Genomic DNA, 15,325 nt, shown 5'->3' with positions numbered 1-15,325 from the left:
GTTTGTTACGTTGATTGAGTTTAAAAGCATGAATTCTTCTTTCAGGAACCGGCGTGTCTCAAGGTACTGAACTGCATCACATCACGCTGATCTTCATAGTTACAGCACACCGCATTAACTTTATCAGCTTTTTAGCATTACGTTATGCTAGATTTATGCATTGTTATATTTATGTTATCCATTATCTATTGTAAGGTAGTGTTGTCTCTTCCAAATACAGCCCCATCAGCACCTCAACGTTTGAGTCCCATTTAACTAAACTTCGAGCAGACTCCAACTATCTCCTTTCTGAGGAATATGAGGTAAACTATCCTCCTTATTTCTTAATATGATTCATGTTTCAGATTGAACACAGTAACTCTTCGTTCTGCTTTCAGGACCTGAAGGATGTTGGTCGTAACCAACCTCAAGACTCTGCGTTATTGCCTGAAAACAGGGGCAAAAATCGCTACAACAATATTCTGCCTTGTACGTCTATACAAGTACCTGTATCTACTATATCTAATATTATTCCAATGTAGTTTTACTAAAACGGTGGTTTATGTTTACGTGTTCTTGGCACAGATGATTCCACACGAGTGAAGCTGTCCTATGTTGACGACGACTCCTGCTCAGATTATATTAACGCCAGCTATATTCCTGTAAGATCTTTGGTTATGCAAGTACATTAATGACAAAAGGCAAATGTCTTAAATGCGATAATTGAGTTTTTTGAGCATGCATTCTGTGAGTTTAACATGGCTGTGTAATTAAGTAATACATATTTCAACTTAAACATTTTGACAATTTCAGTAAATATTGGTAGATAGAGTTTGCATGAAAGGAGAAAGTATCGGTCAAAGGTTATCCAATGACACTTGACCAAATGCATCACGTTTCTTTTAAAGGGCAATAACTTCCGACGGGAGTACATCGCGACTCAAGGACCTTTACCCGGCACTAAAGACGACTTCTGGAAGATGGTGTGGGAGCAGAATGTGCACAACATAGTCATGGTGACTCAGTGTGTTGAGAAAGGAAGGGTATGTGCTATGATCACACATGATTCCTCAGCTCATGAGGGTCTTCTGGCATTCAGTGAATCTGAGCTTCTCTCTCTTAGGTGAAGTGTGACCATTACTGGCCGTTCGACCAGGAGCCGCTGTACTACGGAGATCTGATCGTCCAGATGCAGTCGGAGTCCGTGCTGCCGGAGTGGACCATCCGAGAGTTCAAGATCTGTAATGTGGGTTTAACCGTCTCTGTCCCTCGTAGATGAGCTGTACTGGGAACGTAGGTGTGATGTGTGTGTGTGTGTGTGTGTGTGTGTCTGCAGGAGGAACACCTGAGCTACTCCAGGGTGGTGCGTCAATTCCACTACACCGTGTGGCCGGATCACGGAGTGCCGGAGATCACGCAGTCACTAATTCAGTTCGTGCGGACCGTGAGAGACTACATCAACCGCTCGCCCTTCTCAGGAGCCACTGTAGTGCACTGCAGGTGAACACACACACACACACACACACACACACATTATTACAGCATTACCTTGATCACAGTCTATGAATCCACCAGTCCCAAATGGAAGTGTCTGCTGTATGTCCAAAGGCCTGTCAAAGTGAATTACAACAGAATATAGAGTTCTGCTGTTCTAGTGTAAATCCAGCACACAGATTTTCCTCAGACATGCTCATTTTCAGGAGTTGTTTATTTGTCAGTTGCACAGACAATCTATCTATCTATCTATCTGTCCATCTGTCCATCCGTCCGTCCGTCCAGAAGTTCAGGTGAGAACAAACACAGAATGAACAAAAACACACTTATTTCTAATCCAAGAGGAAGAAAGATAAGTACACCGCTTACCCAGATAATAAAATAATTGAAATGACACAACATTACAAATAGTTTTATTTAGTTGTCCCACATGGGACCCATTATCTCTGGATGCCTTGTGTTCACACTGATGCCGAAGTTCCATAGTTCAAGTGAGAATTAACTCAGATTTTGAATAAAAATGCACCGAATGTTTTATTAAATAAGTTCAGATGATATCATTACAGTAGTGAATATCAAAAATCCGTTAAGTTATTTCTGTGCGGCTCGGGCCAAAGATCATCTGAGCCGATTTTGGACAAAACTGGGAAAATGTTTTAGGAGGAGTAGCAGGAAAAGTGTTTTTCATTTGCTTTAATATGGCGGACAGTCACATTTTTGGAAAATTAGAAATAAGTTATTGTCGGAATTGGCATAAACGAAGGAACGTAATGACACCAAGAAAACAAATTTTGAACTATGTTATATGTTGCAACACTAGGTGGCGCTGTGTTCAAACTTCTCAGGTACCTTCAGGACATGGTGATGATGATACCTTATGAATTTTCTGCCGATATGTCAAAACATAAAAAAAGATATTGCAATTTATGACAAAATTCTTAATGGTAGCCCGATGGTTGGTCCGATCCTGGCAAAATCGGTATCCACGGATTCGGCATAGACGACGAACTGTTCAAAAGTTATTTGCAAAAATAGCCATTTTTCAGGTCTCTGCAGTGCATGGACCCTCAGATCATGGTTCCGATGAAGGTTACCAATGTTTCGTTTGATCAAAGTTAGGCCGAGGAATCAGTGGAACTAAATTTTAGAAACCTTTAGAAAAGTGAGTTTTGAACTGGTGGTGGCGCTATAGAGTTGGTCCTAGAGACTCCAAAATTGGTCAAATCATTATTCATTACTATCTCTACAATTGTGCCAAATTTCATCATTTTCTCATGTTCCGTTGATAGGGCTGGCATAGACTCCTATTCAGGAGGAATAATAAAAAAACTAACGGATGCTATAGAGGCTACAGGCCCCTAACAAACACAACTAACAATATAAAGTCCTCATATTGTGCTATTTTAAAGGTTCTTAATTTTGTTTTGGAGTCTCTACAACAGGTTCACATGCATCACAAGCTCAAACACACTTTAATCTCCTCATAATCTCCACTGCAGCGTCAGCTCTTTCCTCTCAGTGTCTGAAACACTTCCATCAAGGATTCAGTCTCTCTAAGCCCCGCCTCTCTAAAGGATCTGCTCTGCTCTGATTGGCCAGATGGCCCAGACTGTTGTGATTGGTCAGAAACCAAATGCTCATTATCATATCTGAATCTCAGCTCTTGATACGAACAGTAACGATGGCATGGGTTTTACCGTATAAATCTCAAAAAACAGCGTCTTCTCCACATGAACAACACGAACTTTTCCAGTCTCAGATACACTACAGTGTTTGAGGGCGGAGCTAAGAGACGCTGTCAGCCAATCAAGACCAGAGGCTGGCAAGGAAGTGCAGGAAGTGAGACTGAATTACTGACGACTGGTTTCAGTTCAGAATCACTGCACTGTAGAAGCAGTGCAGTAAGAGTGTGTGTTGTGTGTGTGTGTGTGTGTGTGTGTGACAGTGCTGGAGTGGGCCGCACCGGGACCTTCATCGCCCTGGACCGAGTCCTTCAGCAGCTCGACACCAGGGACACGGTGGACATCTACAGCTCTGTGTTCGACCTGAGGCTTCATCGCACACACATGGTTCAGACAGAGGTGAGGCTCGTTCGTCACACACACACACACACACACACACACACACACACACACACACACACACACTACACATCATTTCCAGGGTCCACCTCAGACATTCTAACTATGAGCAAACTGTCAAAGGCATGTCAACTACCTCTCATTATTGCTAGACTGGTATTAGTATATGTATATAGAGAGAGATTAAAGATATGTGTCATGTGTGTTGCTCCAGTGCCAGTACTCGTACCTCTATCAGTGTGTGCGGGACGTGCTGCGCGCCAGAAAACTGCGCAGTGAACAGGAGAACCTCCTGTATCCCATCTATGAGAATGTGCATCCGGATCAGCATAGAGGTTAGTGTGTGTGTGTGTGTCTGTGTGTGTGTGTGTGTGTGTGTGTGTGTGTGTGTGTGTGTGTGTGTGTGTGTGTGTGTGATGAGCAGGTCTGTTCAGTCTCATCTGATGGTGTGTGTTTCCTCACACAGACGTGATCTACTCCAAACGTTGATCTGCCGGTGGGAAAGAAAGAGGCCAAACACTTTAATGTCGAACACGCATGTAAAAATTGATCTGAAATGAGTTTTATATGAAGGTAATATGCTATGTTTATACCTAGATGTAACAGAATTATATCATGTACATATGTTATTCAATATTAATTAAGAGTTTATGCTAAACTTGCCTAATATAATATGCATCACTAATTAAAAGCTTATTTTATATGAATAAACCTATTATGAAACAACAGTCTGAAGTGTTTTCCTGAACCTCGCAGATAAAAGCTTTAAACAGCATCGTCACAGGTACGCTTGAATGTCTCTGATTTGACATATCTCTATTCCCACATTAAGGATCAATACATTTACATTTATGCATTTAGCAAAACACTTTTAACCAAAGTGACTGACAAAAGAGGAACAAAAGGAGTTAGTGAAGAGCCAGCAGTATGTGTGAGTCGTGTCCAGTCTCTGAGGTGTGTGTGGATGTTGAGGACAGCAGTGCTGCACTTCCATCTCTTCAGGAAGATCCCAGTGAACCTGCTGGAAGAGTCCGGATAAGTAACAGTAAAAGGCATGATATTCAAATGAAATGAGTAGACCTGTCACTCCCTCCTGACTCCACATCCATCCAGAAGTCATTGTGCAAACTCTAGACAATTGTACACACAAGTGCCAAAACACATGCAATTTGCATACCAATATTTCAACTTATTGTTTTGAGAGAAAGAAGTCTCATTTGAGAATTGAGCCAAAGCGAGTGAGAAAAACTGTAAAAGTCTCATGTCCCTCCTGGAACACAGGAACTGGATTATAGATGAGAAATTCTACAGAAAAGAAATACTTGATAAAAGATATTGCAGGGTTTTGACAAAAGTCAGAACCCTGCAAAGTAGAACCAAACTGTTACCTTGTAACCAATCAGATCAGTGTGTGATCATCAACGAGTGGATCTCTGAGCTGAGTGAGTGAGTGGAGGCGGGGCTCATTTGCATATTCATACAACCGTGCATACTAAATGAGGCAAGGGTGTCGAGTTACATTCAAGATATTTTAAGGCATGAAGACTTTTGAAATTACTTAAATATGTCATTTTGGTGATCAAAGATGAGTTTTAAAGGGGTGGTTGATTATGATTTAACTTTTCTAACTTTAGTTAGTGTGTAATGTTGCTGTTTGAGCATAAACAACATCTGCAAAGTTACGACGCTCAAAGTTCAAAGCAAAGGGTGAGATTTGCTTTTAAAGAAATCGTTTTTTAAGGACTACAACAAACGGCTGGTAGAGACTACACCACATTCCTCCCGGGTTAGTGACATCACCAACCCTAGAATTTACATAAACCCCGCCCCCGGGAACACGCAAGCAGTGTTGAGAAGAGGAAGAGTTGTTGTAGTCAAGCACATTTGTGAGTTCAAGCTCAAGCTGTCGCATCCGTCTTTTCACATGTAATACAGTTCGTAACACAAATGCAATATCATGTCAGTCTGTGGACATCTCACAACAGTTCCCACACCAGCGATTTATAGATTATCTTGACAGAATATGCTAATCAAACACTTGAAGATAGTTAACTCCACATCAGCAACATAAATTCATCAACTAACCATTCAGGAATGTCCTCTTGCATTCTACATGTTGTCACTTCTTCTTGAGTCTCTCCATCATTGTCCGACTCCAGTTTAAACATAAAAGGCAGAACAGTTTCTGACATTTTAGTGCGTGTGTGTGAGGTAATCGGAGCTGCTAACACACACACACACACAAGCTCTTGAAGCTCCACCCTCTGTGCCGAGAGCAGTAGCTCATTTGCATCTAAAGGGACACACACGAAACGACACGTTTTTACTGACACTCAAAAAGGGACAACTGTAACATGCTGTAAAAAAATTATCGGTGGGGTATTCTGAGATGAAACTTCACATACACACTCTGGGGACAACAGAGCCTTATTTTACATATTGTAAAAAGGGGCATTATACCACCCCTTTAAAGGTGCTCTAAGCGATGTCTCGCATTTTTTAGGCCGAAACATTTTTTGTCACATCCAGCAAACATCTCCTCACTATCTGCTAGCTGCCTGTCCCCTGAACACACTGTACAGACACGTGATCTCTGTAGACAGCCCAGGCTCCACAAACGGCAAGAAAAACAAACTGGCCCAGCCTGGACCACAAAACATAACAAACAGTGTTCCAGCCAATCACCGACAAGAATGATTTGGGGGTGGGGGTGGGGGGTTAGTGCGCGTGCTGGTGAGAGGGGTGGAGGAGAGAGAAGCATGAAGAGGGAAGTTAGCTAGAGTAGAGATGTCCTAGATAACGACAACGACTAACGTTAAAAATGTATATTCTTGAGAATTTTTATATGGCCGACACACGACCAAAGAGACGACGTTCCGATGAACAAATAACAAAGAAGACGGAAAAGGAGAAGTGAAAAGTGTGAAGTCCCAAATTTACATAGGAAAAGCGTTCAAAAGGTGGCGAGAACTCCGCCGGCAGAAGGGCTTCCGATCCGACATTCAGGCTCTGTTTCTGCTGGACAGGAGCGTAAATCCAGTCTGGTTTTCTAAATGGTTCATGACTGTTTCAGGAAGCACGGGAGGGAGGGGGAGAGGACGGGATGAGGAGGAGAGAGGGTCGAGCTAGCCTCCATTTTGTTTGACAATACTTTGAACGTCAACAAGAAGTGACATCACCCAGCATCGCTTAAATGTGTTTACTCTCACATCTGATCAATTTAATACGTGCTTGATGGACTAAAGTGTCTTTCAAGAACATTTAAAGACTGACCTCAAATATTTGGACGGTTAAAGCATCTGTATTTAACATGATCACACTGCAGTTTTACACAGATAATATAAGATAATTCCAAATTTCTTTATGACAAACTGAAGTAAGCATGCTGTCAAAGACGTGGAAGATTATTGGTTCAAATGAATTACATTTTTATCAAGTTTTTATAGAAGCTTATGGTTAGAAACTGCCTGTTTAAAGAGCAGAGAGAGCCACAGGCCGCTCCCAGATTACATTACTTCACTATATAGTGGGCGCACAGTATATGAAAGAGTATGATGTGTGAATTCACAGTATTCAGCAGACAGAGGGTGAAGAGGGACAGTGTTTCAGGACATGCGGGAACAAGCGGGATCGCAGCGACGGCAACATCTGTCCGGAGTATCATCGGGAAGGCCTTTGCCCATGCAGTGCTCAACAGACTGCAGGCTTTCTCCTGAGGCACGGTGTGGACTCAGAGCTGGAAGACCAAGGAGAAGTGCTGTGAGCAGAGGACACTTTTCTACATCTCCTTCACTGACCTGACCGAGGCTTTGACTCGGTCAGCAGGAACGCCTGTACTTCACTACAAAGATATAAGCAAACAAGACCTGAAAGCAAACATCAAGACGACTTGGAAGATGCAGCTCAAGCATCAAAACCAGTGAAGAGAGGAGAGAGAGCACCAGTGAAGAGAGAGCACCAGTGAAGAGAGGAGAGAGAGCACCAGTGGGAAGAGGAGAGTGCTCTGGTGCTCTCTCCTCTCTTCACTGGTTTTGATGCTTGACTTGATGGCGATCCTGCATCTATCGTGATCTACAGCTGCATCTTCCAAGTCGTCTTGATGTTTGCTTTCAGGTCTTGTTTGCTCATATTTTTGTAGTTTGCTCTCTCTGCTCTTTAACAGGGTCTCCGTGGATCCTTAAAAAGTATTAAAACGTCTTAAATAAAATATACGTTTTTTAAGGTCTTAAAATGTATTCAATTTCGCTAATTTTCGAAGAGTGGCATTAAATTTCATCCGGGCGGAATGAAAGAAAGATATCGGAAAAACTATTTTCCATGCTAACGTAATTTCACCAGCGCACGTCCCTGTCTAAAGACAGTAAAAAGTAGCGTGTGCTTATAGCACAGGCATCATACACCATTTAGGGGGCAGTGTTTTCCCCGTAGGCCTGTCATAGAAACAGACGAAGAAGTGTTTCAGAGTGGCAGACGCGAGCCAAGATGGGGAAGTGCAGGTTTAATGATAACTGGCTCGATGATGAGAAATATAGCGGCTGGTTACAAAAAACGACGGAATACGAAGTGCGGTGCAGACTTTGCAAAAAGACCACACAACTGGGAACAATGGGCTGCAAAGCCCTTGACGCACATATGAAAGGGGAGAAGCACAAGCGCTATGCCGACAGTCAGGCAACAACTGTCCCCATTCAGATGTTTGTGTAGCACCCTGACCGCCTGGTTAGGGAGATAATGGTCAATAAAAAAGACACCGGACATGGAGCTGCTGCAATGTCTTCAGAGTCTCTGTATTGTCTGAGCAGCGCGCGCGCCCCCTCCCCCAGCAGGTGAAAGTCCCAAGGCAAAAGCAATCAAATGATCGCTAATCAATAAGCAAGGGATACCAAACTCATACATACTATGCAATAAACACATTCAGATTATTTTTCTTTATATATATTTATATATTTTTATAACCACCACATTTGCAGCATCGGTATCTACTTCAAAGGCTAACGTTACACCCGCATTGGTGTCTTCGGGTCCCAGTACAAGTAATGCCTTCGGTACATTCTCCCCAACCACTACACTGAAGGCCGAAATGCTGTGGGTTTTGCACACAGTTACTCCTATACGTCCAACGAAGACGTGAGCACCGTCTTCAGGGCAATGTTCCCTGACTCGGAATGTGCAAAAACATTTAGTTGTGGCAAGGACAAAACCTCTTATCTTGCTCGATTTGGACTTGTTCCGTACATAAAAAGGCAACTTCTGTCAAGTGTGAATCAAGGCAGCTTCGTTCTCATGTTTGACGAAAGCATGAATAGGACCACCAAAAGCAAACAACTGGATTTGCATGTCAGGTATTGGGCGAATGACGAGAATGGTTCTCGAGTGCAGTCCCGGTATCTGGGATCACAGTATATGGGTCACTCCACTGCTGAAGACTTACTGGAAAAGTTCAAGGTAAGCCATTCAACAATCTAACAAATTAAGACAAGCACGTGATTTATGCTAAGCTGACTTCTGTAACAAACATGATTGTGAACAGCTCAAATAAAATAAAATGTCAGTTTAATATTTTTAAATGGGATAATAATAATGATTGGCAAGCAAGTTTGCAACAGTTGGTTTTGATTTAGGTCCTCTCGTGGATAGATGTGTGCAAAACCAGCTTTCCTACCCTGATGTTGGAACTAAGTCAGCTGGTTTTTAATTGAATAGTACTTAAAGCTATTTTGAATGTTCCCCTGTTCTAATTAATAAGCAAACTCACGGATTCAATGAGTTTTTATTGTCACCTACATAGAAATATTGTGTGTGCTGTGAGGGGGCTGTCTGGTGGAAGGCAGGGTGGGGGGCTGGTGCTGGGCGTGTGTGTGTGTGTGTGTGTGTGTGTGTGTGTGTGTGTGTGTGTGTGTGTGTGTGGCAGTGTGGCATGAGGCAATTTTTCTGTATGTTTATGTTTGCACACCTTATCTTATGGTAAACTTACTTTATTTAAATATTTGACATAGGCTATCTTAATAAAATTATCTTGGTATCATTGCTTTAGGAATAAGTTGGCAGTTTTTATAATGTTTGTGTTTTTCATATTTTTAGGAATGTACAAAGGAACTAAATCTCAGGAATATGCTCTCCTCGTCAATGGATGGACCGTCTGTCAACTGGAAATTTGTGAATCTCCTGCAAAAAGAGCATGCTGAGCAATTTGCTGGGACACAAATTCAAATTGTCGGAAGCTGTGGTTTACACACCCTTCATAATGCATTTCAGGGTGGTTTTGAATTGTGGATGGTGGAAAAAGTGCTTAAAGCACTTCATTTTCTCTTCCACTGCACACCAGCCAGAAGAGAAGATTTCACTTCTGCAACAGCAACCTCAACATTCCCCTTGCCTTTCTGTGGGCATAGGTGGTTAGAAAATTTGCCTGCTGTTGAAAGAGCGTTCGAAGTCCGGCCCTCCATTGTGAAGTATGTAGACCTTGTGAAGTCAAAGAAGGTGAAGAATCCAGGGACATCATCATTTGACAGCATTTGTGAAGCCCAAATGGATCCCCTTCTACTGGCCAAATTCCATTTTTTTCATGTCCATATGACGAGCCTTTCAGCCATTTCTGGCGAAATATCAGACGGATGTGCCAATGATGCCCTTCCTTTGGGAGGACTTGGAAAATTTGATCCGGGTAATCATTCACAACAACAGTAACAACAACAACAACAACAACAACAAATGTCAAACACACACACAAATGAACTGAATTGAATTTTATTTTCAGAATCTCCTTAAACGCTTTATCAAGCGAGATGCCCTGCCTCTCACTCCGTACAAACTTGTTAGGCTTGATGTTACGGATCAAAAACTCTGGCTGAGTCCAAAGGAAGTGGACATTGGAATGGGTGCAACAGCTGTCATCAAGGTGGGACTTCCTGTATCTTTAGATAGAAATGTGTCAAACAAATGTGACTAACTTTGAGTGTGAGCTGTTTTGGTATGTACAATTGAGGTATTGTTAATCTTCTGCTTAGTGTTTGGAGAGATCATAGATATTTGACAAGCCATGTTTTGTTGTCAGGAGCTGTCAGGGGCCAAAGGCAGAGTTAGTGATCTTGGTGTGCTTCAGTTCAGAAAAGACTGCCAGATTGTTCTTTCGAACATCTGCAAGAAGGCGCTGGATAAGTGCCCTCTGAAGTATTCAATTGTGCACAATATGATGTGTTTGGACCCAAAGAAAATGCACTCAAAGCCAGATGACTGTCTGGAGAAGATATAAGCACTCATCCAGAAGTTTGTGCAGGACAAACAGTTGGCAGGCGGGATATCTGCTGGTAAACTTTAGGAATAAGAATAGATTAGAATAATTAAATTATGTTTTTCCATTTTGTTTTCATCATGAACATTTTTAACACATGGATTTTAAAACCTTTTATCAACCAACCAACTCTTTTGGTTTGAAGTATTAGCCTGGGGTGGGTTCCCCAAAACCATAGTTGCTAACTAAGTTAGCTACTTTGTCGGTTGCAATTTCCCATTGCCAACCAACTAAGTTGCTAACCGGATAGCAACTATGGATTTGGGAAACGCACCCCAGATTAACATATACCCAGAGATTTTATTGCACATTGCTGGTATCATGGGATTATTGGATTACAAGCTACTTTCTTATTGTGATCCTATGTGTTGACATTTTTCTTCTGCATCAAATCTAATTATAGGTGATGTAATATCTGATGCACACTGATGCCAAAGGATTGGACTTCATCTCCTTCAGTCCTTCTGAAGAATGCAGAGTTGATGTATTTTTGCATCAGAGAATGGGTGGGTCTTATCCTGACCTCTGGACATTCTGCAAAAATCTGCTGCTCTTGTGTCCCATGGGCAAGCTGAAGTTGAACGTGGGTTTTCAACAAATAAAGAGGTGGAGACCTGCAACCTAACTGAAGAAGGAATCATTGCACAGAGATTTATATGTGACCATGTCAGAGTGTGTGGAGGAGTGACCAAAGTGCCTCTGACCAAAGAGATGATCAGTTACTGTGCCACAGCACGCACCAGGTAGAGCATACCTGGATGAGGAGAGGAGGAAAAAGGAAAAAAAGAAAGAATGTGGTGGAGGAACTGGAGGATCTCAAAAGGCAGAGGAGATCATTGGAAGGTGTATGTGAGAGTCTTCAAACCGATGCTGACCAAATGGCAGAAAAAGCGAAGAATTCTGCTGGCACCAAAATGGCAACACTAATAACACTAATAATAAAGTCAAACACCCTGAGACGACGAGCTAAGGGAAAAAGAGAGCAGTTGGTGGTCCTGAATGCTGACATTGAAAAGAAGGCTATTGAAGATGCTTAACGGATCAACAGTAAAAATTGTGCAAGAATATTAGGGTTCTGTGCTGTTGTTTGGACACTAATTCCTTTTTTTTACTCCGTCCATTTTTTGGACTGTGTTTAACTTGTCATTTGCAATTTGATTTGTTTACGCACTGTCTGTATGTTATTTACAGCAGTATTGTTGTAGTATTGAGAAGGCAGTTTCCTGACATGCACTGTATGTTATTTACAGCAGTATTGTTGTAGTATTGAGAAGGCTGTTTCCTGACATGCACTTTATGTTATTTACAGCAGTATTGTAGTATTGAGAAGGCTGTTGCCTGACATGCACTTTATGTTATTTACAGCAGTATTGTTGTAGTATTGAGAAGGCTGTTGCCTGACATGCACTGTATGTTATTTACAGCAGTATTGTTGTAGTATTGAGAAGGCAGTTTCCTGACATGCACTTTATGTTATTTACAGCAGTATTGTTGTAGTATTGAGAAGGCTGTTTCCTGACATGCACTTTATGTTATTTACAGCAGTATTGTTGTAGTATTGAGAAGGCAGTTTCCTGACATGCACTGTATGTTATTTACAGCAGTATTGTTGTAGTATTGAGAAGGCAGTTTCCTGACATGCACTTTATGTTATTTACAGCAGTATTGTTGTAGTATTGAGAAGGCTGTTTCCTGACATGCACTTTATGTTATTTACAGCAGTATTGTTGTAGTATTGAGAAGGCTGTTTCCTGACATGCACTGTATGTTATTTACAGCAGTATTGTTGTAGTATTGAGAAGGCTGTTTCCTGACATGCACTTTATGTTATTTACAGCAGTATTGTTGTAGTATTGAGAAGGCTGTTGCCTGACATGCACTTTATGTTATTTACAGCAGTATTGTTGTAGTATTGAGAAGGCAGTTTCCTGACATGCACTTTATGTTATTTACAGCAGTATTGTTGTAGTATTGAGAAGGCAGTTTCCTGACATGCACTTTATGTTATTTACAGCAGTATTGTTGTAGTATTGAGAAGGCAGTTTCCTGACATGCACTTTATGTTATTTACAGCAGTATTGTTGTAGTATTGAGAAGGCAGTTTCCTGACATGCACTTTATGTTATTTACAGCAGTATTGTTGTAGTATTGAGAAGGCAGTTTCCTGACATGCACTTTATGTTATTTACAGCAGTATTGTTGTAGTATTGAGAAGGCTGTTTCCTGACATGCACTTTATGTTATTTACAGCAGTATTGTTGTAGTATTGAGAAGGCAGTTTCCTGACATGCACTTTATGTTATTTACAGCAGTATTGTTGTAGTATTGAGAAGGCTGTTGCCTGACATGCACTTTATGTTATTTACAGCAGTATTGTTGTAGTATTGAGAAGGCAGTTTCCTGACATGCACTTTATGTTATTTACAGCAGTATTGTTGTAGTATTGAGAAGGCAGTTTCCTGACATGCACTTTATGTTATTTACAGCAGTATTGTTGTAGTATTGAGAAGGCAGTTTCCTGACATGCACTTTATGTTATTTACAGCAGTATTGTTGTAGTATTGAGAAGGCAGTTTCCTGACATGCACTTTATGTTATTTACAGCAGTATTGTTGTAGTATTGAGAAGGCAGTTTCCTGACATGCACTTTATGTTATTTACAGCAGTATTGTAGTATTGAGAAGGCAGTTGCCTGACATGCACTGTATGTTATTTACAGCAGTATTGTTGTAGTATTGAGAAGGCAGTTGCCTGACATGCACTGTATGTTATTTACAGCAGTATTGTTGTAGTATTGAGAAGGCTGTTGCCTGACATGCACTGTATGTTATTTACAGCAGTATTGTTGTAGTATTGAGAAGGCTGTTTCCTGACATGCACTTTATGTTATTTACAGCAGTATTGTTGTAGTATTGAGAAGGCAGTTTCCTGACATGCACTTTATGTTATTTACAGCAGTATTGTTGTAGTATTGAGAAGGCAGTTTCCTGACATGCACTTTATGTTATTTACAGCAGTATTGTTGTAGTATTGAGAAGGCTGTTGCCTGACATGCACTTTATGTTATTTACAGCAGTATTGTTGTAGTATTGAGAAGGCTGTTTCCTGACATGCACTTTGTTATTTACAGCAGTATTGTTGTAGTATTGAGAAGGCAGTTGCCTGACATGCACTGTATGTTATTTACAGCAGTATTGTTGTAGTATTGAGAAGGCTGTTGCCTGACATGCACTGTATGTTATTTACAGCAGTATTGTTGTAGTATTGAGAAGGCTGTTTCCTGACATGCACTTTATGTTATTTACAGCAGTATTGTTGTAGTATTGAGAAGGCTGTTTCCTGACATGCACTTTATGTTATTTACAGCAGTATTGTTGTAGTATTGAGAAGGCTGTTTCCTGACATGCACTTTATGTTATTTACAGCAGTATTGTTGTAGTATTGAGAAGGCTGTTTCCTGACATGCACTGTATGTTATTTACAGCAGTATTGTTGTAGTATTGAGAAGGCTGTTTCCTGACATGCACTTTATGTTATTTACAGCAGTATTGTTGTAGTATTGAGAAGGCTGTTTCCTGACATGCACTTTATGTTATTTACAGCAGTATTGTTGTAGTATTGAGAAGGCTGTTTCCTGACATGCACTTTATGTTATTTACAGCAGTATTGTTGAAGTATTGAGAAGGCAGTTTCCTGACATGCACTTTATGTTATTTACAGCAGTGTTGTTGTAGTATTGAGAAGGCTGTTTCCTGACATGCACTTTATGTTATTTACAGCAGTATTGTTGTAGTATTGAGAAGGCTGTTGCCTGACATGCACTTTATGTTATTTACAGCAGTATTGTTGTAGTATTGAGAAGGCTGTTTCCTGACATGCACTTTATGTTATTTACAGCAGTATTGTTGTAGTATTGAGAAGGCTGTTGCCTGACATGCACTTTATGTTATTTACAGCAGTATTGTTGTAGTATTGAGAAGGCTGTTTCCTGACATGCACTTTATGTTATTTACAGCAGTATTGTTGTAGTATTGAGAAGGCAGTTTCCTGACATGCACTTTATGTTATTTACAGCAGTATTGTTGTAGTATTGAGAAGGCAGTTTCCTGACATGCACTTTATGTTATTTACAGCAGTATTGTTGTAGTATTGAGAAGGCTGTTTCCTGACATGCACTTTATGTTATTTACAGCAGTATTGTTGTAGTATTGAGAAGGCAGTTTCCTGACATGCACTTTATGTTATTTACAGCAGTATTGTTGTAGTATTGAGAAGGCAGTTTCCTGACATGCACTTTATGTTATTTACAGCAGTATTGTTGTAGTATTGAGAAGGCTGTTTCCTGACATGCACTTTATGTTATTTACAGCAGTATTGTTGTAGTATTGAGAAGGCAGTTTCCTGACATGCACTTTATGTTATTTACAGCAGTATTGTTGTAGTATTGAGAAGGCTGTTTCCTGACATGCACTTTATGTTA

General features: G+C 40.8%; 1 protein-coding gene and 1 long non-coding RNA gene across 5 annotated transcripts in view; both read left to right on the top strand.

Annotated features, from left to right (window-relative positions):
* The window catches only part of ptprbl (protein tyrosine phosphatase receptor type B, like), a gene marked incomplete at its 3' end in the record, with an annotated part of 53,205 nt that extends 48,923 nt beyond the window's left edge, over positions 1-4,282 (top strand). For 2 of the 3 annotated variants that reach the window (XM_082159626.1, XM_082159624.1), the window contains exons 23-32: positions 46-63; positions 221-302; positions 378-468; positions 565-641; positions 888-1,022; positions 1,103-1,225; positions 1,316-1,479; positions 3,419-3,554; positions 3,769-3,889; positions 4,021-4,282. In XM_082159626.1, coding sequence (XP_082015752.1) covers positions 46-63; positions 221-302; positions 378-468; positions 565-641; positions 888-1,022; positions 1,103-1,225; positions 1,316-1,479; positions 3,419-3,554; positions 3,769-3,889; positions 4,021-4,043 — 970 coding nt within the window. Of the gene's footprint in view, positions 1-45; positions 64-220; positions 303-377; positions 469-564; positions 642-887; positions 1,023-1,102; positions 1,226-1,315; positions 1,480-3,418; positions 3,555-3,768; positions 3,895-4,020 lie in introns of those variants that run through there. The other variant, XM_082159625.1, reaches the window with a different exon arrangement.
* A 2,022-nt stretch (positions 4,283-6,304) lies between these two features.
* On the top strand, positions 6,305-10,439 carry LOC309490632. Of its 2 annotated transcripts, XR_014202789.1 has the most exons (4): positions 6,305-6,467; positions 6,650-8,999; positions 9,636-10,218; positions 10,312-10,439. It is a non-coding gene; the product is annotated as an uncharacterized lncRNA (long non-coding RNA). The 2 variants fall into 2 exon arrangements; XR_014202790.1 differs by having other exon boundaries at positions 6,305-8,999.
* Positions 10,440-15,325: the final 4,886 nt, after the last annotated feature.

This window comes from Leuciscus leuciscus, assembly GCF_965113295.1.
Source record: "Leuciscus leuciscus genome assembly, chromosome: 25".
NCBI lineage: Eukaryota > Metazoa > Chordata > Actinopteri > Cypriniformes > Leuciscidae > Leuciscus > Leuciscus leuciscus.
The sequence above is the reverse complement of the archived record's forward strand: the minus strand, read 5'-3'. Positions and strand labels throughout refer to the sequence as shown.